At 41.4% G+C, this 27,943-nt stretch overlaps 2 protein-coding genes across 2 annotated transcripts in view; both read left to right on the top strand.

Annotated features, from left to right (window-relative positions):
• dner (delta/notch-like EGF repeat containing) overlaps positions 1–11,228 on the top strand; it is a 76,338-nt gene extending 65,110 nt beyond the window's left edge. Inside the window, exons 8-13 of the mRNA XM_085371236.1 lie at positions 1,692–1,925; positions 5,911–6,033; positions 6,128–6,241; positions 6,411–6,542; positions 10,154–10,400; positions 11,117–11,228. Of these exons, the coding sequence (XP_085227362.1) occupies positions 1,692–1,925; positions 5,911–6,033; positions 6,128–6,241; positions 6,411–6,542; positions 10,154–10,400; positions 11,117–11,228 (962 nt within the window). The remainder of the gene's footprint in view (positions 1–1,691; positions 1,926–5,910; positions 6,034–6,127; positions 6,242–6,410; positions 6,543–10,153; positions 10,401–11,116) is intronic.
• Positions 11,229–16,086: 4,858 nt separating this feature from the next.
• The window catches only part of pid1 (phosphotyrosine interaction domain containing 1), a 38,784-nt gene continuing 26,927 nt past the window's right edge, over positions 16,087–27,943 (top strand). Inside the window, exon 1 of the mRNA XM_085370892.1 lies at positions 16,087–16,208. Coding sequence (XP_085227018.1) covers positions 16,179–16,208 — 30 coding nt within the window. The 5' untranslated portion in view covers positions 16,087–16,178. The remainder of the gene's footprint in view (positions 16,209–27,943) is intronic.

Here is a 27,943-nt window from a genome sequence, read left to right on the forward strand (position 1 = left end):
TTTAACATACACAACATGAACGCATAGATCCTGCCTTGTATCAAAGGTTCAGGTGTAATAGTGTGCTGGATACTTTCTTGGCACAGTTTGGACCCCTTCGTTCCAACTGACCACAGTTTAAATATCACAGCCTACCTGAGTTTTGTTGCTGACCATGTCCATTCCTTTATAACGACAGTATACCCATCTACTGATGGCTGCTTCCAGCAGGATAGCTCACCATGTCAGAAAGCTCAAATAATCTCAGTCTGGTTTCTTGAACATGACAATGAGTTCGCTGTACTTAGATGGTCTCTACAGTCACCAGATCTCAACCCATGGGGTGTGGTGGAATGGGAGATTAGCATAATGGATATGCAACCAAAAAATCAGCATCAAGTGTGTGAGGCTGTCATGTCAATATAAAATACACTGAAGGCACAATGGGCTCTTGTCAGGTACTAGCAAAGTGTACCAAACAAAGTGGCCAGTGAGTATATAAAGTCTGAATTAGTTTAACTTTCTCCTGAGCATTTTCTCTATTAGACCTACCACATATCATACAAATACTGCCCTTTGTTTGTTCTGTTTGAGGAGTGTTAGCTTAGCTTAGCAGAAAGCTAGCACTGGAAAACGGCTAGCGTAAATCCCTCCAACCACTGCGACACACTGCCATTAAAAAAAGTTTGATCTTTTTTACTGAAACATTTAAAACATAGTTTTACACTGACAGAGTTGTGTTACAAAAGAATTAGACTTGAAAACATTAAAAGCACATATATAATTCAAACTAGTTTTTCTACATATGTAATGTTTAATGTGTTCTTAATTTATGATGTATTCAGTGACGCAAATAAACAGGACCTGGCTTTGTGTTTCCTCCGTGTGTAGTTTTAAAGGTAAATTGACTGTTTACTGACTTTAGCTTCACTCCCTCTTTTGACAAAAAAGTAATCCGGTGTGTTTTGTTGCATACTAAACTTTTCTTTTCAGTAAATAATAGCATGTAATCTTAAACTGCGCGCACTTAAATTATATAACCATACGTACCAAATGCACAATTTAAGAAGTGAAATAACTGCGTCAGAAAAATGCTTTTAAGTCTAAAACATTACAGGAGTATAATATAACCAGGACTGTTTAATGCACTCCTGCATTACTTACTGTGGTTTTCTTGCATGATAAATGTCTTTATTTATTTATTTATTTATTGCTTTAGGGAAAGCATTTGACTTCATCCTATTGTCCTGCTCTGTACATATTTTTGGTTGCTGGTGCTTTGTCATCATATTTAATACACCGTATGCAGCATGAATAATTGAAGCACATCCCTTTAGTTAGTGGTTATAAATGCAATAAAGTTCACTCAAAGAAAATAAAAACAAAACTTATGATCCCCTTTAACTGTAGAGGAGTTTCTTTTATCCCATTAACATTTTTCTGCAAAGTTCCATTTGCATTAAGAAGCGGCTTCAGTGGGCAGTTGAGTGGGTGCAATTTTATGCCAAAGTAGATGCCACATATTGGATTGCAACACCCGCCTTGCATAAACACAGCCCCTGCTGTGTCACCCACTGTTGAAAGCAGGTTCATCTGAATCCCAAAGCTTTCCCTTCAAAACTAACAATTTACCAGTAATAGCGCAGCTGTATGCTTTAAGCCTTTCCTTCCAGCAAATTAAGGATATTTGCTCCCTCTCTGCCCTCTCACAGGTTACCAGGGTGCTACATGTGAGCAGAAGGTGGACCCGTGTGCCTCCAGCCCCTGTCACAATAACGGGACATGCTACGCCCAGGGCCCCGGCCCCCTGGGGTTTGGATGTAGCTGCACAGCAGGGTTCACAGGACCCACCTGCGCCCAGCTGGTGGACTTCTGTGCCCTGAACCCCTGCGCTCACGGGGTCTGCCGCAGCGTGGGAAACAGCTACAGGTGTCTTTGCGTGCCAGGTAAGCTTATAGTTAACATAAAAGGGCTCGGTCTACTTAAACTAAAAGAGTTTTATGACATCTATGAATCCTCAGGTAGTTTTACTTGTTATGTGAGGAGTGGAGGTAATTCTTTTAAATGATCTGATTAAAAATTAAACCAAATCAGCTACAAAGGCTGAATTAAACTGCACCAGAAATATAATAGGCTGATTCATACAAGTAGAAAAGTTGAAACTCTGTTTACTTAAAAGCCTGAAACCTCTGAGAGTAGAGTGGGGAGTAGAGTGAAGCTGGACTTTTTATTTTTAAATAAAACTACATGTCCACTGAGTTCCTGGACCGATGAGATTTTGACTGATGTCACTGAGAAATTCACATTTTAAGAGCCTTCATGAAACCTCTTGAATCCTTACTTTGATCAATCTCCACTCTGTATCTGGATTTACCACCAGCACATTAAACTTTGTAATAAGTAAAAGGATGGTGACTTGTAGTCCTGGCTTAGACTCAGGTGTGTTTAAATGTCATCTGCCCCAACGATGAGTGTTTTTTTTAGACGATAGCACGGCGCTGCTGGTGCTGAGGCCTCACTGATTAAATCAATTGAGTGGAATGATGACTTGTCATTATCTATTGTCTTGCAATTACCTTGCTAGGATGGAGAAAATGATGACTTTCCCAATGGCCCATCAACATAATTTGACACTTTGCCCCTGCTTCTCACTGTTTATACACGCTGTCAGTCAAATGTACAGAGGAGTAACCATCTCAGTGTCATATTTTATGCTCCCATTCACGCTCCTTTCACACGGCTAATCTAGTTCCTGTCTCTTTGGAAGAATGGCAGAAAGCAATTAGAGCTTAAAGTGGATCTATTTGGAGCTGATTTCCTGCTCCGTATATGTGATTCACAGACCTAAACTGATAGGAGCAGCTCGTCGCTCTGTCTGAAACACGCTGTTTTAGCTCTTCTTCCTTTAAGTTTACTTTATTCTGATTGGCTGCCCCTCACAAATAAAAGGTTTAAACAGCAGGTAGGTGGGGCTTCTGTATCTGAGACGACCATTTTAACTATATCACCTCTGTGTGATTCACACTGAGTCAAGATAAAACGGTTGAAAACAAGAGTTTAAGTAGTCTGGAGATTTCCACCTGTACACACGCTGACCTCAATATTTGAGATTTTAGCCCTTTTAATATTAGAATCCATTGTTGTAACAAAATATGTCTGCCACAAAATAAGGAAGAGCAAATGGTCCACTTTGACCCTTTAAAGTCTAAACCCTGAAATAATCGCCAGAAAATTGTATTTTGTGACAATGGAACTTTTCATTAATTTAATATGAATTTGAATATATGACTTTTAATTCCTATTATATTTGCCACATTCATTTTTGCAGCATATTTATTGCTTAAAAATGTAGTGTGGAATTTATTTATTTTAATAAATACATATAAATCACACTGATAATGTAGAAGTGGAAAACTCACAGAAACTGTATGCGTGCATCAAATATGATACATTAAGCATTAGGGGCTAAGATTATGTTTGTTTTCTTATGTTAATGTCATTTTTTGTGAAAGCGCCTGACATTTCAGTACAAAGAGTTTTAAAATTTACATTTTGGTGTCTTTTTTTAAATTCCTGAAACGAAGCAGTATCAATGTTGAGCAGCAAGACTTGGATTTGTAATAATGCCTTCTTATTTCATGTTCTTCCCTTTTATTCAAACGGCTCTTACTGTGCTCTGAGGCAGAGCGGGCGCCCACTTCTTTTCAATTATTGCGACACTACCTGCATATTTTTCTATTTTTCATAACGTTGCGTTACTTTCACGTGTTCTTTTCTTCTGCTTGTCCTTTTGTCCTTTCTCATCATCATCCTGTAACATTTACCGCACCTCATTTCCCTCCCCCATGGAGAAGCTGTGTGTGTGTGTGTGTGTGTGTGTGTGTGTGTGTGTGTGTGTGTGTGGCTCCCAGACTGTCGTCTGTGTTTGTGTTTTGTAGCTGAACAGATGCTGCCATCCAATCAAATGCCTCTGCTCCCTCTGTAATGGGACTGGTGAAATTGGTAATTTGTAATTAGCATCCCAAGCATCACACTCACACACAAACACACACACACATGTGCGCGCACACACACAGATACACACACATTGCAGTGTTTTGGACCAAAACGATCTTTTCTCCCCCTCATCAGAATGTCAGTTGCTTGCGGCATGTTTATGTGTCTGCATTAAAGTTTTAATTTCAGTGTGTGTGTCTGTGTGTGTGAGTCCACAAATGCAGCAGTGTGACCGTCTCCATGGTGTCGGTGTGCGGATGTGTGGGGTTGTGTAAATGCCTGTTGGCTGTTTGAAAGAAAGCTTCTGGGGAGCTGATATGTTGAAGGATCTGTCCTCCTGTTTCCTGTAATCCTGCTCACATGAGAGGCTGCCAGCCCACAGAAAGCAGGCAGAGTCTTGGAAAGGCACTTGACATTTCACTGACATTTCACAGAGAGGGCCCTGGAGGTTCTAACTGGGCTCCTCATTAATTGCTCTCCTCTCTTTTCCCCAAACACACGTTAGCTGTAGCCCGAGGAGGGCTTGTTGATGCTTCAGTCAGTACTTGCACCCAGCCGAGAGATGCAGTCAAAGTTGGAGACGAGATAATGAAAACACTCGATCTGCATCTGTTGTAGCCACAAAATCGAAGTGCAAGTTACACACGTCCTATATGAAAAGCGCAAAACACACAGCTGAAGAGGCACTGATGCTCTGATGCGCTGACCATGTTAATGCTGGTCTCAGTACACAGCTGCCATCCTATGGAAAACACGGTGCACTGCATGTCATTTGACATTGATTTAATATGCGCTCATACCCCTGTTGGCTAATTTATAAATCCCTGTAAAGAAATACAGAGGCACATACGGTGGTCCAGTTGTTATTGTGTACGCTGTAGTGTGCGGTTCAGTCAGGTAAACACGTAAAATGTTGAGCTTCTAGCATTGATGGCAGTAGGTCTCAATGCTGGTGTCAAGTGCGACTTAAAAGGTTGAAATATTTTTAATCTGCTCAGAGCACTGAGAGCAAGAACAGTGACCGAGGAAGGGCGCGTGAGGAAATTGCTTCATAGTGCCACAAGATGAATGCTACTTGTTTGATAGGCTGTTGCTGTGTGAACTGTTTTTGAGGCGCTATTACAAGGACCCTCTGCTCAGCTTTAACTCGTGCTGGGGTCGTTACTGAAAGAAAATCACGTGTTACACATTACGTGCTACTATAATGAAATGTAATGCATCACTTGACATAATTACTCCCTGAAGAAATTAATTTGTTACAATAGAGCCCGACTGATGTGGGATTTATAAGGCCAATAAGGATACCAATATTCAGTGATTTTAAAATCCAATACGTCAGCCAATATTTTTTTTTTAATTTTTAGGCACACGAAACATCTATGATGGAAGAAATTCCAGGAGAGTGAAAAAGTGGTCTAATTTGAGCTTTCTACTACTATTCATTTCCATATTTTTGTGAAGTGTGGGGGATTCGAGCCTTTTGCGATCAGTTTCCTGTGGAATTGAAATAGCCGTATCTAGAGATCTACTTAACATGTCATTCAATATTTCTAATCCAAACATCTGCTACTATGGAATTTCTAAAGTGTTGCTCAAGTTCAAAATAAAACTTTGAGAGCTTGGAAAATTTTGTAGTGTGACCCACCATACCATATTTGAAGGCCTTTAGAAAGAACAGCATGAAGCTACTCAAATGTACATGTATGGTCTTAAAGATATTAGAGCCTGAAAACTAAATAAAAAATATTTTCATGCATATTCACAGTGATGCAAAGAAAATCAGGAAAATCAATTTGTACCATTACTGTGTTTCACTGCAGAAGGATACACACTTTCTGTCTCTGTGTCTCACATAAACACAAACCCTTTGTTATTACATAATCATTCATAAAGACTGTGATTTTATTCTGAACTGTATGAATCTGTCCTGTTAAGGCTACCATGGCTTGTACTGTGAGGAGGAGTACAATGAGTGTCTGTCTGCCCCTTGCCAAAACTACGCCACCTGTAGGGATCTCATCAATGCCTATGAGTGTGTCTGCACACCCCAGTTTGAAGGTATGTGTGTGTGAGTGTATCCGAATATGTTTTAGAGTGCTAAAAGTGCTGCCCGGTGAATTATTGAAAGCTCTTTTTGTATGTGTGCATGCAGGCAGACACTGTGAAATCTACAAGGACCCATGTCTGAAGATGCGCTGCCTGAATGGAGGCCGCTGTGAAAGTGCGGGACTTAATGCTTCCTGTTCCTGCCCGCCTGGATACCTGGGTGAGCACAGCCTGACGACCAGCTGCGTGTTTCTGTGATTATGGCTGGTGATGAAGATGAATGTAGCTGCGTGGAAAATGAAGTCAGGCTGTGATCCATCAGCCTCACTTTGAGCTGTTGACGTTATTGCTAAAAAAGTCATTTAATGCCACCTTACCTGTCTGCTCAGGGGAAAAATGTGAGGTCGACGTCAATGAGTGCGACAGCAACCCTTGTCACCACGGAGGCACGTGCATCGACCAATCAAATGGCTTCACCTGTCACTGTCCACCTGGGTGGGTGGGACCCAGCTGCGAGATCCGTAAGTCACCCTGTCAGAAAATATCTCATCAGATATTATTCTAAATAATAAAATGATGATTGGGCCGCAGCTAGTACACACACACACACACACACACACACACACACACACACACACACACACACACACACACACACACACACACACGTGTGTTTTAGAGCATGCTGAACGTTGTTAGAGGTAAATCTAATTGGGGACGGTGGTTTTGGTCCCCAAAGGGAGAGGTGTCCCCAATTGACTGGTGTGTGAGCTGATAGAAGTCCCCAATTTTGACACAAGCAAACTCACACACACACACACACACACACACACACAACGAGTTCCAGAGGCGGAACCTTATTGTCTTTAGTGGTCCTCTGACTTTCCACTGTGAGGTTGAAATTTGAATGTAGTTCCTGGTTCCTGATAACTAACCCTTTGACCCATTGACTTTTCAGTGGGCACCATCGTCTGTGATATGATTTTCACACCTAAATGCAGGACGTGGGCAGGCTGAGAATAAAACAAGAGATTTGAATCATTTTTAAAACTTCAAAAAAGAAACAAAAAACCATTCTAAAGATTTTAAAAACTAATGATACTCTTCGGTGTCCGTATATTTTCACATCTACGTGGTAATGCTGGCATCACCTCTGTCAGAATAGCAGAAAATTCTGCTGAAAAACCATAGATACAATCTGCCTTGCAAAGCCATCTATTGTGCCAAAGTGCATGGACACAGACCGCATGTTTGACACCCCTGGACCCATGCAGCAAACTCTTAAATCAGAATGTGTCCGCTCTTTAACCTGTGTAGAAGCAGATATGCTGCTTGATAATGAGCCAAATGCTTCAAAGTTTTCCCCGATGACGTGATAAAGAAGTGACCTTCCTCCTCCAACTACAAACAGGAAGCTCACGGGCAGCATCAGTGTTTGTATGACACTCACGAGGAGACCTCTGAGCAGGAAGGCTGCAGTCACACAGCTCTGCTTCTCCCTGCTGTTCACTCTCACCAGCAACATTCACGCAGAAGAATTTATCATCGCAAGAAGAAGGAGGCTCTTTTGAATTCAAGCTCCCAGATCAAAACAGCTCCTGCAGAACCTCCAAACTTGTTGGTGAAGATACTCTTGTCCTGTAGAACATCTCTGACCCCTGGAACAGAAACAGCGATGAAGAAAATCAGTGTTTTATTACAATTAACTGTGCATAATTTTTCTTAGATTCCTTACCTTTCACGATGACCAAAATAAAGCTGTTGGGACATGATCATCTGAGCTCCTCACACCACCAAACCCACCATACCTTCCCCCTCCTACTGACCGCCCTCAATTCCTCGCATTTTCTATTTGTATTTCTTTCAAGTCTCGCTGTAAGAAAGATGAAATTAATGTAAGAAATCATTATTGGATATATTTTAACTCAAGTATAGGATACCAGATTTCAGTATAAAAAAGGGAAATTGTACACTTAATTAAACTAAAAACATGAGCTTTGAAGAAAACCTGACGTGATGGAATATTTTTCCAAGTTTCAGTGAGGAAAAATAAGAAACAGTCAAAAAATCCTCTGCAGTTTTTTGGTTGCAGACCTGTGTTATTGTCTGATGCAGCATACACCTTATTAGGAATCATTTCTGAAATAAATATATCAAAATCTAATTTATAAGGCTGTATCTCCAAAAGTTGATTCTGTTCATCTGGACGTAGCGTTTTGTGGGAGAAACGTTTCGTCACTCATCCAAGTGACTTCTTCAGTCTCAGCTGACTGCAGGTTTCCCCAAATCTTATAAACAGTACATTTGCATAATGACTGAAACCAGCCCACTGAAGGAACAATGGGCGGGGAGGTCAGTTCCTTAATCTTATTTATGCAAATTCTCATGACCATTGATCAACAACCACTGACCAAAACCCACTGATCAAATGACCACTGATCAGTGGCCATGAGTACCATTCACAGAGAGTTGGGGAATGGCAGCAATCAAACATTGTAAGATGGTGAAAGATGTACCCATAGGCCCCCTCCTCGATTCAGGGATGGTCTTTCCCTTTTCATGTAAATGGCCTCCTTGACTCCGCGTTCCCACAAAATGCTACGTCCAGATGAACAGAATCAACTTTTGGAGATTACTTACCTGGATGATTGAGAATCCATCAAGACGACATAAGGCTGTATGTCGACGCGCTTCTGTCAGTGACTCCATGCTGATTTTTAGGTTTAATAAACAAACAATCCTCATATTTCAGTGCAGGATTTACAGCAGAGTATATTGGCAAACTGGATGGGAGTGCCTAAACTTTGATTTCAAATGATTAATCAGCGTTTTGGCCTAAACATGCACCCAAAAACACAATGCAGGTCAGCACACTTTAGCACGTCTCTGACTTAGAGCGAAATATTTTACAGAAACGCGGAAGAAAAGGCAAACTTCACATGGTCATCATCATTTCATCACTGGAATATGAGTTATTATCCATCCATCCATCCATTCGCTACCGCTTATCCTTCTCAGGGTCGCGGGGGGCGCTGGAGCCAATCCCAGCTGTCATAGGGCGAGAGGCGGGGTACACCCTGGACAGGTCGCCAGTCTGTCGCAGGGCCAACACACAGGGACATATTAATATTAATATTATTGAAGACACTAAGTTCATAGAAACATAGAAATCATTGCATACAGTTTACATGAAACGTGTTTGGCAGAATTAAAAAAAGATGCCTGCCAGCAGATTTGGATGCAACACAAACTTCTGACTACACACAAATTCTACTGACGACACAATGCACAGTTTGCACTGCTGTAACTTCACTGCTGGGCTAATTCAGTGTTGAGCTCCAGAAGTGGCTTACTCTGTCAGGCAAGACAGCCAACTCTTGGGGCAACTCTCCAGGCAAGTGAGGGTCCCCTTCAGGGCTGACAAACTTGAGACTCCAGCAGTGGTAATGTGCAGAGTCTGCAGTGACAGTATGCTAAACCTGACCTCATATGACTCCACTCACTCACCTCTGGTGAGCAGAAACATGTTTTCTTCAGTGGTTTGAGCTCCATTTCCTCCCACATTTCCTCCCATGTTTACTACAAATGAAAAAGCATTTTCCCTGCTTGTGCAGGTACATATCTACGTGAGCAATCATATCAAAAAACCTTTTGATATTTCAGTGTTTTTCCTGGGGAGTGAATGGCACATGAGCAGAACATGGTCGTTAAGACACGCTTGCAAAAGAGATTTTATCTCAAGAGTTGTATTTTTCTGATTCAGTGAAGGTTAAACAGTTTAAAAAATTCAATTTGTGACTGATCTTTATTAACTTATACACACACACAAATTTACAGTAACAGATTTATATATTTTTTTTACCATTTCTTGTGTGTTTCTGTAATGGTTAAACCAGGTTTTTAATGCTAAAATATAATTAAGGCTGTTATCTTTCAACTTACAAATTTCATGTTTATAGCAACCCTGAAAGAAATAGTAAATCACATTATTCTGAGATTAAGATGCACTGTTACAGCTTTACCTGCATTTCTGAAAAGAATTTTTTTTTTGAGAGGTTGAATCTTATGCATGAATAATATAACACAAAGATCTATCCCTGTGTGTGTGTGTGTGTGGGTGTGTGTGTGTTAGACCTGCAGTGGAAGCCTGCACACACTGAGGACACCTTGACCAACATGCCCCGCCACTCCCTCTATATCATAATTGGAGCTCTGTGCGTGGCCTTCGTGCTCATGCTCATCATCCTCATTGTGGGCATCTGCCGCATCAGCCGCATCGAGTATCAAGGTTCCTCCCGCCACGCCTACCAGGAGTTCTACAACTGCCGCAGCATTGACAGCGAGTTCAGCAACGCCATTGCCTCCATCCGCCATGCCAGGTCAGTGACAGGATTTGTGTGTCAGCGTTCAGTTGCTGTGATTAATGAGCTGTTTTTATGAGTGCTTTGCATTTAACATTTCTTGGATGTTAGTTTTACCATCCACCCACGCTGCCCCCCCTTTTTTTTAGAAATCCAAAATTGACCAAGTTAACTCAGAAATATTCTTTTTAATTAACACAACTTTTTGATGCGTTGTCGCCGTGTTTGTATATCTCAGAATCCAGAAGAAACGGGTACGGTAACCTTCAGTCATAACAGTTTTTCTCGATTGCTGCTGCCAAGGTCAGGAGTGATCTGTCAAAGCCATTTTACCGGTCACCAGCAGCTCTGTGGCAGCACTTAATCTGAAATTCTGCTCTGCACACTGTGCATGTTCAGTTTAGGACACAGTGACATTTAACAGGCAGGCAGAGTCTAACTGAAGACAGCACCGAGTCAACTTTTGGGATTTTTTAATTAAAGCTAGAGCATCTTGGATTCTTCCACTTGTGCTTTTTAAAAACATTTTTCAGTATTATCTGTCTTTTGTTTGTCTTTCTTGAACAATAATTAACTAACTCTTTAAAGTAGGGTGGGTAGTCAGGATGTTTTGTACTTTTTTTGGTACTTTTTCTGGGTTATTATCTCCTCCAGCTTTAAAAGCACTTGTCATTCTCTCAAAACACCTTCTTACGCTGCAATATTTGATAAACATTCGGCTTTTTTTAAATTAGATTTGGGAAAAAGTCCAGACCTGCGATGTATGACGCCACTCCCATCGCCTATGAAGACTACAGTCCTGATGACAAGCCACTGGTTACCCTCATCAAGACAAAGGATTTGTAAAACACGACTGCGTTTCACCATTACAGGCTGTATACACACACACACACACACACACACACACACACACACACACACACACACACACACACACACACACGCACATATACATATACATAATGCCAGTACAAATCTAAAATAAGAGCAAAAGAAAACTGAATGTAAAGTGGAAAAAGAAAATAATGCAAAACATAGACTGTAGATTAAAAAGAGCAAATCTGGAATTTGATACATCTATTTTCCTGTCCAAGTTCACAATAAGGCTTTATTGTAGCGTAAGAGCATTCTTTGCATCACTTAAGTTATTAATGATGACAGGCAACACTACCAGTAATCTCTGCTGTACAATAGAGTGATGACTTTAGTCTGCACCAGACTGTCTGTCTGCAGGTGGGGCCAGCATCCCGGGAGCCCACATTTCTAAGCGACAGCGCTGACAACAGTCCTTACAGGTGTTGTAGAAATAGGTGCACTTGTCACTGTATCTTTTTCTATATTAAAAAAACATGAAAGAATCTGCTGTAGGTTGCCTTACTTTGTGCATGGTTAGATTTGATGTTCTCTCTGCAAATATTTTAAAACCTTTGTACTCAGTTGTTGGTTGTTCTTTTCTTCCCATTGCACTTGTATTTCTCTCTGTCAAGATTGTGCCAAATGTTTTCTTTAGGGAATTTTGTGGTTAGTAGACAAAATACATAAATGTATAAAATACTAGTCACAGCCTTTCCCCCTCCCCCCCCTTTATATTATATTGTCCTGTTCTTTACATGCAAGTTTCTAAGTGGTGTTTGAATAGTACAGAAAGTTGGTTTGCTGGAGTACTGTGACCCTACCATCCTACTGTATGTTTTTAAGTGATATTTAGGATAATAGGTAGGTATACTTCTCACTGCACAGAAACATAGTTGGTTCTACTCAGTGTACCTGTTCCTCCCAGTGTACAAATTCACCTCTAGTGTTGGCAGCATCGATTAGTTTCTGGATGTGAGTTTCTTTGCTAGAGTGGCCTCTTGTTGGCTTTAGTTTGGAGAAGACGGAGGAGATGTTATCTAGTCCAGAATATATGTGCTTCTGTGTTCTGCCAGTGGAAAACTTTCTGTCTGTGCAGCTCTGTTGTTCCTCTCGAGATCAAGCAATGTTTTACCAATAGGCTCAGCTAATCCTACCATTTTTTTCTCCCGTTTTAAACCGCAGCAACATGATAAACTATTATCTCTGTTGAATTATGTAAACAATAAAGATTCAAGTGAACATAAGTGACTTCTTTATGTGTGTCTCATGTGTACTGTACCACATGCATCATATTTGGGGCAGGATACTTGTTTGAAAGCGTTTGATTTATTGACCTTTATTTAACCAGGAAGTCCCACTGAGATCAAGTCTCTTCTCTCTAAAGGAGGCCTGGCCATGAAAACTCAAGCAATACTGAAAATGAAAGAAATATAACAAAAAAATGGGAATTATGTGCAGCGATTTATTAAAACATGTGCAAGCCTGACCTTTCTCAGTAAGTAGTCTTCAGGAATAGTTCTCCAGGCTTCTTAACGGACATTCAAAGCTCTTCTTCGGATGCCGACTGTCTTTTGTTTTGTTCTCAGTCAACATGATCTCACATGATCTCAATTGAGGGGAGGCCAGTCCATGACTGATAGAGTTCTGCTGTGTGGTTTTTCTACCCAGGTATGCTTTTACTGAATTTGCAGTGTGTTTTACTATCACTGTCATACTGAAAAATGAAGATGTTGCCGATCAAATGCTTTCCAGATGGTATTGCATGGTGGCTCAAAATCTGATGGTACTTGTCTGCATTCATAATTCCATCAAATGTAAAAATTTTAGGCCTGCCACTTCTACTTTTGTCCTTCACTCACCCAGTTTCCTCTTTTTTTTGCATCCACGCTGAGATATACCAAGTTTTTACCTGATAACTCATCGGGAACCATCTTGTTGGTGCGAGAATACAAATTAATGAATGTCAAAACTGTAATATTTCTGGCATTTTTAAAAATAGATTCGGTTAAATGATGGGGTAAGAAACAGGGTACTAGTAACAAAGTTTTTTGTTATGTGTAAACGCAATGCTGGTTGATCACTTGAGCTAGGTGCCTTTTTTAAATGTTTGAATGATTCATAGGTCACAGTTTAGTGCAAGTACACCAAACAAACAGTTAAAATTGTTTTAAAAAACATACAACCTCAAAGAAAAACTTGGAGAACTTTTGTTCAAGACAACATTGAAACATTAATAGAAAGTCTGGATCCTTGGAAGCAAAATATCAAGAAATAAGCACTGGCTCGAGATTTTTGCACAGTATCATAGGTTTCGAAAAGGGAACTCTGCACGACACTTCTCATTAAAGAGGGAGAGAGATTTTGGGCCGTCTACACAAACATCCTGAGTTTGATTTTGAAACCAGTCAGCCTTAGGATCAAATCCAGCGATAATAAGTTTGCTCACCTGTAAATCACGATCAAGTGAATCAAAACGCCTTAAACAGATCCACCGACGAGGAAGTGTAATGCTGTCTTCTGTCCAGGGCACCTATGAACCTATGAGCTCATTTGTCACAGCTGTAGCAGCAGTAATGGTACTGTGCCCTTTTCTACAGGCAGTGTAAAGATTTATTATCAGATTGAAAAAGTGTTGTGCTACTAGTACCAGTGCTGTACCTGAGGCCTGAGGCGCTTTAGAACTCATACCAAAACAATACTGAGAAACACGAACATGGTTTTCTACCAAATAGCGTTCTATACGTACAAAAAGGACTTTGTTTATGTTTTTTAACAGAGCACCTCCAGTTCATCAGTTTGCATCTCGCCCAAACACAACATAAAAAAAGGTGGCAGCATCAGAATTTTGAAGTGTGATTACTGAGCGAGCGATGCTGCTGCTGTTCTGCTAATAATCCAGCTATGATGGGCGGACACATGGAGCTACAGCGATTAAACTGTTTTCTGAAAACGTGGATTCTAGCTATTTACAGCATCTGTTTTTCTGTTCCCAAGGTCATACCCACCACACTGAACCGTAAGCCGTGCGACAGACCTTTTATGGAGTGTTGGTAATGCGAACACCCTCAGTGACCTCAGGCTTTATCCAGATGTTTCCCCGTGTAAACATCTCTAAATACAGACTGCGACTGCGGAGTCATGTCGTTCCTCACACCTACGTAGATTATGTGTGTCGACCCACATACACACACACATTGCAGGAGGACCAGATGCGATTGCTGGCTCTTGTCTTTTCCTGCAGTCTGTTTCCGAGACTTTGTGAGGTTGACCTCTGCCCTTTGAGCGGTTTGGAGGGTCAGGCTGTTTCACATGGTGCCGTCTACTGCTAAAAGTTTCATTTTAACACGACAGCAGATTAAAAATTATCCAACTTTTGGCGGCAGTAAAATGAATTGATCAATTTTCGAGAAAATAACAGATGATGTTTTTCACGAATATCTCTTCCAGACTGAGCTCGTAGAGTAACAAGGTCATTCTGAGCCGATACAGTCAGCCTTTGTTTTTTAGGCGCTTAAGGAGATCAAAATGTGTGGGCAGCATAACATTCTTTGTCCTTAGCTGCCTTTGTTCAACTTGGGATTTATGAGACCGGAAGACTTAAACTAACCACGTTTTCATTGCTGCTAGCCGCTGAAATAATGCTGTTTTTGTTGGGTTTACATAACGTTTCTTTTGATTTGACTGCATTCTTCCACTTCTGGCTGTTTTGGTCCAGATGACTAATCTTCGAGGGCCTTTAATTCATTTTTGTAATGAGGCTAAATTTCATTATGGGCGCCTTTTGATGTTCGTGTTGCTTCACAGAGCTGGGTGGAAAAAATAGGGCCTTGGAAAAAGGATGTATGTGGAAATGGGAAATGCAGGACTTTGGGAGTATAGAATTTACTTCACTGAGGCCTGCAGTGACGGGATCTCCAAGAAGAACCTTGATGTTGCACAATCAACCAAAGAAAATGGACCTGGAGATCAGGAAACCAGAGTGATTATAGTTCCAGAGTCAGTTTAGTCAGTTTAGCTTTTATTGCCTAGAAATGTTTAGTTTTGATTGAATTTTTATTAGTTTCAGTCTTTTTAATTATTACTGTAAGAAGGGAATATGTCAGAAGCGAGATTTAGGATAATACAAGTATTACAATAAAACATACATCTTTTTGAAAGCAGTTACAGTAAGTCACAGTCTTGTCTCAATAAACACATCCATCAATGCCTCGTCAGGTAAGCTGTAATAAATGTTATGTAAATGTAAATAAACTAACAGGTGCTAAAGGGCGTTTCTTCCATATTTTTATTTTAGTTTTCCAAGTTCACAAAATGTATTCGGTTATCTTTTCCTCACAAAAGTCTAGTTTTAATTTTAATTTTATTAGAGTTATTTTAGTTTATTTAGTTTTAATTTATAGTTTCATTTTAGTTAACTACAATAACCTTGCATGAAACCAGATTAATAAACTGGAAGATGCTCCAAATGGAAGAGGAGAATTCAGGGACGAATAGTGTATAATCTGATATGTGCAATATTAATATTTAAGGTGATGGATTTTTCAAAGGAAATTACAAAGTGAGAAGTGTTAAAATGTGTATAAAAGAAAGAAACAAACAAAAAAAACTAGCTAAAGCAGCATTTATACTCTCAGATTAAACCAACAAAAAGTCCCCCTAAGAATCAGGCTGCAGATTCAAAGCATCAGCTTAACCGTATCGATCCTCGATTTCCCACCGCACTTGAAAGCAGCACGAAGCGCCCCATCGTGGATAGCAGGTACCTCCACCTGGTGGCCACTGCGTTAACTACAGCCAGGCGGAGCAACCTATCCTTCATTATCGACCAGTCCAGAGAGAAGGAGGACGGAGAGGCAAGCAGTGAAGGCGAACAGATGTGAGCCGGACTACGGGAGGAGAACAAGCTGTAGTAAGAGACGGAGAACCTCTGATTCTGCGAACATGTGGCAACCTGCGTCGGAGCGACTGCAGGTAAGGATGTGAGCGGCTTATGGTCGGTGGGGTGGCAGAAATAAACGGCTCACAGCAGCTACCGAGACCCGCCGTGCTGGTGCCGTGTGCGTGTGTGTCTGCAGCCCAGGCAGAAACGCTCCGTTACAGATGTTCCCTGTGCGCCGTGACGCTTCACCGGGGTGCCAGCAGACTTCAGAAAATGACAGAGACGAGCGTTAAAGCGAGCATTTTTCTGCCCCTGTCTCTGTGTGGTTACCTTTTGCTGCTACGTTTCACGTTACGCAAGCCAGTGGGGTGGCTGGGAAGAGGAGGGGGGAGCAGCGTGCAACAATTTGTGTCTCCACTGCATTCCTGTGCAAACCCACCGCTGGAGAGCCTTTTTTTACCCCCTCCGTATAAAGTCACAGACACGCACTTTGCAGCTGTGTTTGAAATATCCACACGTTGGCCCAGAGGCCAGCTCGATCCAAAATCCACCTTCATTGAGCGCAGGCCTCCTCATCCTCCTGCTGTTGTCACTTTTTTCCGTTCATGCTGCCACATCAGGATGCTTACCCTCTGTCTGAAAGCATCCCGTGATCTGTTAGGGTGTAAAAAAAAAAGCGACGTGGTTAATGACACGTAGTGTGATATCCACGGGTAAGTCGTGCACCGACCCTGGTTTCACGTCTCCTGCAGACGTAATGTTCTCCAGATGTGTGCCTGTGGACTGCCTGCCAAGTGAACTTGCACAATCCCCTCTCCTGCCCAGGCGTCAAGAAGATGGAATCACAAAGTATTAAAACCGAGAGTTCCGGTGTTTGTAGGGAGTCAGATGTGGGCGCTGTAAATTATCCCCTTAACACACATCTGCCCTCTAGGTGATCCAAACAGGCTGCAGCAGGACGCGGTTTATAAACTGCTATTGATCCGGGCTCGCTGAGCACACTGCGCTGTCGCTTTCGGATAAACTCAGATGTGGTCATGCTCAACAAGTGTCGTAAAGTCAATCTCATACTTTCCATGGCTGGTTGCTCCAGTACGTTTTGGTAGTGTTGCAGCAAGTGAATCATCATTCAGGTCCCTGCCAAACGCAGTGAAAAGAGGGAAAAAAACAAAAAAACGGCCACATCAACAGCCCAGATTACAACCAGCAGGTTGTAATCCTTTTAGGTCAAGTTATTTTGTTCATTAATTTCTCAAACTGCTGGCCTACTCCTGGTTTATAGAGTAGAGTGGGCCCCTCCTCAGTTTGGATTCATGGGACAGACACCCTTTAGGCTTAAAGCTCTCCTTTTTGACCGTGAATCCTCCCGTAGTTATGCATTTCTTCTTCTCTTGTCTCTTTTCAGTCCATGTTTGTTTATACACCACTTTGCATTTAATCATTAGCAATCATTAAACTCTAGTTCGCTCTCCTCTAGTGTGTCTTTTGTCCAGTCTTCCTCTCTCTGCTCACTCCTCTTTCCCCTCACCCCCGGCAGATGGCCACTCCTCCCTGAGCCTGGTTCCAGTTTCTTCCTGTTAAAAGGGAGTTCTTTCCTCCCACTGTCTCCAAGTGCTTGCTCATGGGGGTAGGGGGGGATTGGATAAGGCTCACAAGATCCCCAGTCATTTTATGAGATGTTGTATAGGGGGAAATAAAAAGAAGAGCACTTCAATTTGCAGTGTATTGTTGTTGTGTTGGGAAGTGTGTTTTATCAGTTATATTATATCAGGTAAAATATACTCGATGTTAGTGATAGCATTATAAAGTGTTCTAGGGCTAAAACTCTCCACGTCTACTATATGGTCAAAAGTACTGGTTTCATCAACAGGTTACACCTGCAGAAACTGCTTGGCCTTGGAAACCCATGCCACGAAGCTCCCACTGCACCGTTTTTGAGCTGATGTTACTGAGCCAGACCCCCAGGGTTATGTAGTTCCTATGTAGGAACTGTAATTACAAATGGGAAATGGAAAATCAGATAAATCCAACTTGGAGCCTTTTAATGTGAAAGTGGCTGTGCTGTAGGCAAGTACAGAGGCCTCATGCCAGCTAACCGAGCCTTGTTTTCTGGGAAATGTAGAATCCAGGGATGTAATACTGAACTGCTTCAGGGAACAGGTGTAATTAAGGAAATCTTAACTTTGATAACCTGGGCTTAGTCCACATCAGTTTACCGCCTGGAAACCAGCTGTGGCTGGATGCTGATAAAAGAGTAAGGCATGTCTGAAAACTATCAAACGCTCCACGTTTCAGTTGACGACTTTATGAGGAGACTCTTGTTGAGGACAGCAGCCAGGCTGTTCTCTCCTTATGCTAAATAGCAGAAACCTTGCTGTGTATATTAATAAAAAAAAAAAGATATAAAAAAATAATGAATGACCCATACACCAAAAAGTGGTTACTGAACGATAGCAAATACCCACCCATTGCCTGCTTTGTTACCATAGCAACACCATCCTGTAGGCTGGTATCCTTCAGCGCTTTTGAGTCGGGCATGGCGGGGTTTGTACAGTTTAATGTCTCTCTTAGCTGATTTACCGTCGCTTATTATGTCCTGTTTTGTTGTTTTTGTTATTCACATCTGTCCATATTATTCGCACTTGTGCCGTCCTCTGTTGCCATAGCAACGTCTGATGTCTTGCTGCATTTTTTTTTTTTTTTACGTCTTGCGCCCAGTCGAGAAGAGGAAAAGGGAGAAAAAGAGATGCGTTTATGCGTGTGGTTGAAGAGATATGGGGTCGTGTTGCCACGCTGTGTGCTGATGCTGCATCATGCCTCCCTGTTTTTCTCTCTGTTTGCCCTTTCTACCCCTCGCTGACCACATCCCTCGGTCATTTTCGACGGGCCCTTCCTCCCCAGCCAGAGGCCATGTTGGTTCACCGACAGATTGCACAATATGCAGTGGGCTGGGAACAGCTATGCGTGTGGATGTACGCTCACATGCAGCTTAGGAGGCAGGTTACAAGGCTGTACACATGCACAGCAGCATGCTTCCTTTGTGAAAATCCCTAAGCCTTCCAGACACGCTGTTTTCCGCTGTCAGCAGCTCTTTCTTTAGCCACGGTTTCAACTTTTTGACGCTTTCAAACTTCAGCGTGTGCGACTCTGACAAACAGGGCTGACCAGACGCAAAGATGTTGACCTGACAGTGCAACAGACTGAGGTCAAAAAGAGTCAGAGTCATTCTCTGCATTTCTGTCTCTTTGTCTGAGGTTGCTTTGTAGCCACAGTTAAGTTATAGTTGATGGCACAAGGAGACTGCCCAAAAATTCCCCATAATACCCAAAACCATTTTGTTATCCAGCAGACATTTCCTCAGTGTGCACATTTCACCTATTTGTGATTTCTTTTGTTTAAAGATTTTAAATCCATTTCAGTTGAATACTTTGTACTGGTCAAAGTGCATTTGTCGCACGGTGTTTAATGTTTCTTTACTTTTACTCATATTTTTGTCTGTTTGAATGCTAACAGACTAGATTAGTAGTTCCCAACATATTTCAGGTGGCGTGCCTGTTTTTAGTTTAATTTGAAGTTGTGTTAATGGGATCTGGGCTGCTTTTAACAGTAATTTACTTTTAGCTTAGCACTTGTTAGCCATGTTTGGCTAACTGCTTAAAAAAACCATAAATGCTAGCTTACCATTTCATTCACCTTCTATTTTTTGCTGTTGCTCCCGTTAAAAAATGTCATTAGCTTTATTAGCTCCGCTTAGCTGTTTATTGAAGTTTTGCACATACATGATCACTTTAACCACCTGACATTAACTTGTCTACCATTTTAGATATGTGACCGTCATGGTGACAGTGTAGGGCCCAATCAAGGACCTAGTCACACAGGCCTAGAGACCAGTCTGTGGCTGGTTGCGACTGATTGCTGGAGGTTGATGGCAGAACCAGGGAAAATTATTGCTAAAGCGCCCAGTTACACAGGCATACAGACCTGACATCATGTGAGAACAGTTAACCTTTACATTTAGCAAGTCATTTTAACAGCACAGGGATGTTAAATGCGTAGCCGGGCCCTTCTTTGTAAAGTTCTGTCTATGTTCTCCCTGAGCCTGTGTGGGTTCTCTCTGTGTAATTTGGCTTCGTCCCACAGTCCAAAGACATACATATTAACGGTAATTTATACTTTGGCAATGAATTTAGGTTGAGCCTAAGTTGTAGTTTATGCAAGTGGCCGATGTGGGAATTTATGCCTGTGGGGGCTGTGTCGATGGCGGTGTGTAGCTACATTTCCGGGGGGTGCATGGCAGGTTACGGTGGAGGGAGTCAGAAGGCTGTGCTGTTACAATGTGCCTGTGTTGTGGATTTATCACAGTGGAATAAAACCTCTGTTAGGGTGTTCTGGTGATTCTCACTTGGCTGTGGGTGTGAATGTGAGCTATTGCTTTTCTCTCCCCGGCTCCCTCTCTACCCCCTGGCTACAGTAGAAGTGCTCCCCTGCCAAGTTGTCATTTCTGGCCTTTCTTTTACTTTCTATGTCTCGTTTCACCTGGAAGTAGATCTCCATAGGATTAGGCCTTGAAATGATGTTAAACCAAGACAATAAATATGTATTTTATATAAGCTCCACAGCGATAGAGGTGAAAAAATTCTGGATGAATTTCTTGATGTCATTAAACTTGTCAAGTTAGCAAGTGTTTTTGAAACAATCTCATTGTTAATGATCTGCTGAATTTCTGTTACATGTATCTGTTACTATGTTTTAGAATTTTATTAAAAAAAATAATGAGAAAGTGAACTGATGATAATCAAGTGCATCCCTACGTATTGCTTTAAAGAAATAAATAAAAAGCATTGGGTCAGCAGTGTCTGAGTCTGCTTATTAGCTTTAGCTTGCATGAGCCAAAGATGTAGTGCATACATGTAATATACAGCTCTGTAACGGCTATTGTGACTTATCAAAAGGCAGTTAGTGCCCGTGATGGTTGACCTGTAGCCGAACAACGCACCATGCAGATATTCTTGGCAGCGAGGAGTGTTTTTTATCATTAGCACGTCCCGTTTATGTCCTCTGGCTCTAGACTCTTTAAGATGTCGCAGTGGGTTCGCTGTTTATGTCAAACGGTCGTTGATGTTTTTACTGCCAGAGAGTCTCCTTCAGGCCTTGAGGTTAGAGTGCTATAATGCCCACTTCCTCCTACAGAAGTAACAGACCAATCGCAACCTTCCGATCACTGACTTTCTCCCTCCTACACGCCTCGGCGCTCCAATCGTGATTGAGAAAAACAGGTTTTCGTCCATGTGCAGACCTCCCACAGTCTACTCGAGGTTGAGCTCATTCGGGCAAATTTCCTCTCATAAACTGCCCCAGGATCAGTGGAGGATGCTGTAAACACACAGAGAGACAGTTTTTTGAATTCTTACCATCCAGGAACTGGAGAAACGCATCCTACGTTTGGCTTTAGGAAGTAACCGCCACATGCTGGCCTACCTGTAGACCACAGCATTGTCCTTTCATAGGTTTACTGGGAAGGATGTGTTTGTGTGTATAAAAGGTGTCTGAGGGACAAACAGGGGTTGGATGGAGGTGGTTTCCAACTCAAGAGTTGCTTAAGGTATAAGCCGCAAGGTTTAAGTGTTTGTGAAAGACTCGCTTAATTGGCTGAGCCTGTTTTGGGAGCAAATTCATTTAATGTGCGACTTTAGCTCATTTCCTGTCTGCTCACAAGAGAAAGACATTTATATAGGTTTTTGTCTCACACTGACAAAATATTTCTGTATGGAATATAGTTTTTGGGGGGTTTCATGTTACTGTGGTAGTCGAAGTTACTGTGTTACTGTTACTGTGTAGGTGAAGGTCTTTCTATGTCTTTCGTGATGAAAAGAAAGAATGAAAGAGAGAGACAAGAAAGTGCCAAGAGCCAAATCAGGGATAGCATAGAGGATAGTTCCTGCTGGAAAAGTTGTAAAGGTGTTTTGAATCTCTATTTGGATGTTTTCTTTCAAACTTTGTGTCATAAATGATTCTGTCATCAGGAAAAGCACCTGTTAGTCTTGAGAACACGCTGTTTTTGCCTCACCTGGCTCCCGGTCGATATACGTAGAGTAGGACTAGGTACTGAAACCCAGTAAAATTGGTAGGATTAAGAAATACGATTTATTATTGGTACTTAAAGGTCAATTTCTCACATTTTATCTGACCAGATTTCATGATTTTTTGATATTCCTTATCCAAAATAAAGTTCTCGCTGGGCTTTGTGAAGATGGTGTCGAGAATTAAATGCTCCGAAGTGTGGTTCTACTTTGTTAGAGTCAGTGCTGACAGTGCTCATTGCCACAAATGCAACAAGTCTTTGGCTTGTAAAGGTGGAAACACGAGAAATCTAGCTCGTAGTTCATCTGTCATTGCTCCACGTATGTTATGCTAGCAGCACGGAACACACACGTAAGCGTTGTAGTTCTTTTTTTCTCAAATATGAATGTTGGTTAATGATTAAAAGTGAATGTTAGCAAGAGGACTGTTACCGGTGAGTGTATTCAGTCTGAATACATGGTTTAAATGTCCCAGTTCCAGCTTCAGATCACTCGTTGAGGTGAAACTGAGGATATGACACAGTAAATGTTGTCAGAAAATGGTAAATGGTCTGTATTTATATAGCGCTTTACTAGTCCCTAAGGACCCCAAAGCGCTTTACATATCCAGTCATCCACGCACACATTCACACACTGGTGATGGCAAGCTACATTGTAGCCACAGCCACCCTGGGGCGCACTGACAGAGGCGAGGCTGCCGGACACTGGCGCCACCGGGCCCTCTGACCACCACCAGTAGGCAATGGGTGAAGTGTCTCGCCCAAGGACACAACGACCGAGACTGTCCAAGCCGGGGCTTGAACCGGCAACCTTCCGATTATAAGGCGAACTCCCAACTCTTGAGCCACGATCGCCCAAGAAAAGGTCCTTAACATCTGTTCAAGGTGAAGGTTTTAGTTCTTACACACTGGATACATATGGATTTCATTCATATTGGATGATTTAATAAATATTAATGCATTATATTTTATTTTTTATATTTCATCATTAACCAGACCAGTAAGAAGCATAGCTAACAGCTTTGCTGTTAATGCTAAATGGCTAGCTAGCATTACCTAGCATGCCTTTCCTTTATCATGATTTTTTAAATTTCATAAGTTGAGTGCTATAATTTTGAATGTTTGGATTATTAATAGTTACCTTGGTTAGTTACATTAGGACTGTAGGACAGATGCACAGTTAATACAGGTTCTCCCTATAAATACAGAGGCCACAAACTTAACTTTAGCCTCCTTAAAAAGCCACAGTGATGTTTTTGTCTGTTTACAAGTACAACATCTTAAAAATACAGCTACAATTTGAAAAAAACTCTTATGGTTAGGAACAAATTAAGGTCGACTTTGGCAACAATAACTGGCAGACAAAATACATGTTCCTGCCAGTGTTTCTTACTGTGCACCGGTCATAGGTTACGGGTAAAAAAAATAATTAAAAAATGATGTGACAGCAAGCAATCGTAGATGTAAATGATCAAAGTTAAGAAATAAATAAACATCATAAATGGGATTTTCAAAGATTTTGTGGCGAATAAGAGCATGTGCTTTTGTTGCTGCTAACATACTTGTAATTCATTTTTAGGTTATACTAAATACTATCTATTTGTACATCAAGCTTTGTCACCTAGTATACGAGGACCAGACATCAGTGCGACCCTTGCTTATCTTTCCAGTTTCCTACAGTTTGATGGTGCTTTCCTAATTGGTTCATGGCCAGAAGTGTTTCTAATTCTGGATCGTGTCAGGCTTAATGATCACATGCGGAGCTGTGTATTCGCTTTAAAAAAATAAAAGTTCTGCAACAGAACAGTTTAACAAACAATGATGGCCTCCTCTCTTGTTCTTTATCAGCGCCACACACATGTTGAGCAGCTGGCGCACTGCTGTCTGCGCTCCTTTTTTTCTTCAGGCTCTCCACATGTGTGTCTGTGTTTGTGGATGCCGATGCGTATGACACAGACTGATGTTGTTGACTCGTATTATCTTGAGGTCTTGTGTTACAAGACTTCTAACCATACTTAACATAACTAACCAGTCTCGGTTGATTTCTTGGGATGAGCCAGTAGCCATTTGTGTATCTGGGGGGTTAGGTGGATTTTTATCAGTGCTTTTTGGACAAGGACATCTGTCTGCAGGGCTTAACATTATTTCCAGCTGTTTCGTAAACTTTTGTCATAATCCCATCCCCGTAACCCTGACTTTATGCGTCTCAGTGGGTGTGCCCGAGTGCCTGTTTTCACCCTGTTATGCAGTGACTCACCATGATATTGACCTGAGAGCCTCTTTTCTCTAAGAATGCTCCCTCAGAGGGCCAAAAGTTGAACTTACCATCTGTGATCTGTTAAACTCATCACTGTAGGAGGCAAACTGCACTCCCCAAAACTCCCTGTGACTTAATGTCTTGTGGTTGTGATTGTTCAAGTGATGTCTTACATTTGCATATTTTAAATGCACAATTCCAAATCATTTAGTATTAGAGACTCTTTAAGAAATTAGCACTTGTCTAGATAGCACTTGTGATTTCCAGCAGTAATCAGAGTCGTTGTTGGAGAGCAGTCATTCAGAATTTCTTGGCTGCACTGGGTCAGTTTGACTAAGATCCAGATCTTAATATTCAAGATTAATTTTAGTGTCATTCAAAACTATTCACAGGAGAGGTCCACAGCAGAACAGCGTGATTTTGTAATAGGGAAAAATACTACAAAAACTCACAAACTGACATAATAATAATCATGTAAACAGTCTCTAAATGACCATGAATACATTCTCACAAGACACTTCATTAGGTACACCTTGCTAGTACTAGGTTGGACCTACTTTTGCCTTCAGAACAATTTCTAGGTGAACTGTAGGAATGTTAAATTGGTGTTTTTTAGAAAGTCACATGTAACATAATTTGATGGGACGGATTCTGTTGTGTCAACCATTTGACTATTCCACAATCTGATTAGATCACTGAAAGAAAGCAGGGCAAGATCCTCAGAGCCAGTCAACTCTAGTACCAGGTAGGACCCACTTTTACCTTCAGAACTGCCTTCAGTGCCATTGATTCAAGAAGGTGCTGGAGACATTCCTTAGAGATTTTGGTCATATTGACATGAGAGCATCACACAGTTGTGCAGTTTTGTTGGCGACACATCCATGATGTGAATCTCCTGTTCACACATCCCAAAGGTGCTCAATTAGATGGAGACCTGGTGAATGTGTAGGCCATCTGAGTACAGTGTGAAATAGTGCTCAGTGGCACTAAGGGCCCACAGTGTGCCAAGAAAATATCCCCCACACAGGGCAGGATTCACCCATGCTTTCATTATGTTTATGCCAAATTCTGACCCTACCATCCGAATGTCACAGCATAAATCGAGACTCATCAGACTAGACAACATTTTTCCAATCTTCTCAGTTCTCATAGGTGAGCCTATGTTAATTGTTGGCAGTTCACACTGACTCACCAAGATTGTCGCGTCAGTTTCCTGTTCTTACCCGACAGCAGTGGCGCCCAGTATGGTCCTCTGCTGCTATAGCTCATCTGCGTCAAAGTTGGATGTGCTATGTGTTCAGGGATACTTTTCTGCACATCTTTACCGTAGTGAGTTGTTATTAGAGTTACTAATTGCAGGTCTGGCCATTCTGCTCTGACCTTTGGCATCAACGAGGCATTTTCATCCAGAGAACTGCTGCTCTTTGGTTGTTTTCGCTTTTCTGGACTATTCTCCGTCAACCCTAAAGATGCTTGTGTGGGGAAATCTCAGTAGATCATCAGCCTGTTTGGTACCAACAACCACGCCACGTTCAAGTCACTTAAATCACCTTTCTTTCCCATTCTGATGCTCATTTTGAACTTGAGCAGGTCATCTTGATTATGTCTACAGGCCTAAATACATTGAGTTGCTGCCACATGGAAATTAGATATTAGTTGAACAGGTGTATCTAACAAAGTGGCTGGTGAGTATATTGCTCACACTCTGATAGTATAAAAACTAACACTCTCTTTTTGTGAGTGTAAATGAGCGGATGCATTGCTCGCCATCAACTACTTATTGTTGCTTTTAGCATTAAAGTAATAACGCTAAATGTGAACATTTCCAGTAGAGCTGGGCGATATGAGATTTTTTCATATCACGATATGTTTTTTTCATTTCAGGCGATAACGATATCTATCACGATATAAGCCAAATAACTATATTTGTAAGATTTAAATGTGCCGTTGCTCACAAGTAAAATGTGAAATAATCAGCAGCTTGTTTTTATTTAAATATTTATTTCCCATAATAAGTTCAACAGGGTAGATGTACTTAAGGAACATGAGACTTTTTCAGATAAATAAAGGCAAATATTGCAAACTACACAAAAGGCAGCCGCTAAAGCGTTTAAGTTTCAAAATAGAACAAACGAAACAGACTAAATTGTCAATTCCACTTAGAAACAAAGTATTAATTCTAAAAATAAATCTTAGTTTGTTTTACAGAAGAACAGACAAAACTGACTAACTTTTGTCAATATCAAATAAACTGAGAACTAAAAGGAAATTCTCAATCTCTCCTTGTTGTATAGCTGAGCTTTTCAAACAGTTGTAACAGTTACTTTAGTCTGACAAAAGCCGAATGACGAATTAGCGCTTCCAGTCAGAGACTGAGGCTACGTCCACACGTACACGGGTATTTTTGAAAACGGAGATTTTCCATTTTCGTTTTAAAAAATAATCCCGTCCACACATAAAGGCAGAAATGAAGGAAAACGCTGCTATGAACATGCCAAAGCAGCAGGTGGCGCTAGATTCCTAACCGTGCAGAAATGTTGGCCAATCAGAAGTCTAGAAGCCTCGGTGGGAAAAAGTAAACAAAGCTGGGGCATAGAAGCAGAACCGAGTCGTATGTGTGGACGGACAGTAACTGTGTGTATATGTAAGCATTTAAACACTGCAGAGAGTAGAATTAACAGTAACAGTATTGTAGAAATTCATTTCACCGAAACAATAACGTGGCGCACAGTGTGACGCATGCACCAGTTTATTGTATTTCCAGACTTGCTTTCGGCACAATTTACAGTGCACGCTACTCTGTTTTTTGTCAGACTTGAAATAGCCGAAATACCGTCACACTACGGAACTTCTATGGCTCTTCCGTTTGACAATCTCTCCGGCATTGGAACCATCATCTGTTTTCTCTTCGGTCACGCTCGGTTGATTTTTCTAGTCGGCACACTCATTTCCTCCATTACGCGCTGGCTCCATTACCCGCTGGCTGCTTCCCAAACAAACACACTGCGGCTTGGCACTTGTGCTGTACGTAACAAGTCACGCGACGTGACGCTGCGGCTGTGATTGGTTCGGCTCTGCGCTACTTGATTTGGATTGGCTGACCTTTTTTTTTTTTTTTTTTTTTTTTTTTGAGGACAAGAGCGGCGAGGTCTATCGCGATAGCTTAATTTCTCTATCGAGTAAAAGTTATATCGCGATACATATCGTTATCGTTCTATCGCCCAGCTCTAATTTCCAGCCATGAAGGCAAATATCACAACTTGCGTGCAAAAGACCAAATCATTTCACAAGATTAACGATTAGAACGAGCATTTAATAAGTCATGAACTAGAAATGCCAACTGAAAACCTGAAGTTATCCATCATATGATAAATCTTGTGCTTTAGGGATTTCTTCCAAATCCTTTATAAATTTATGTGCATGCTTTCATTTAACATTAATGCTTTAAATCTGGTGCTCCGGGGATGCACTCTGCTAACAAGTTTCATACC

Source organism: Diplotaxodon limnothrissa, linkage group LG14, assembly GCF_057381915.1.
Source record: "Diplotaxodon limnothrissa isolate DT_005_m linkage group LG14, D_limnothrissa_male_GT1.1, whole genome shotgun sequence".
In the NCBI taxonomy this organism is placed as follows: domain Eukaryota; kingdom Metazoa; phylum Chordata; class Actinopteri; order Cichliformes; family Cichlidae; genus Diplotaxodon; species Diplotaxodon limnothrissa.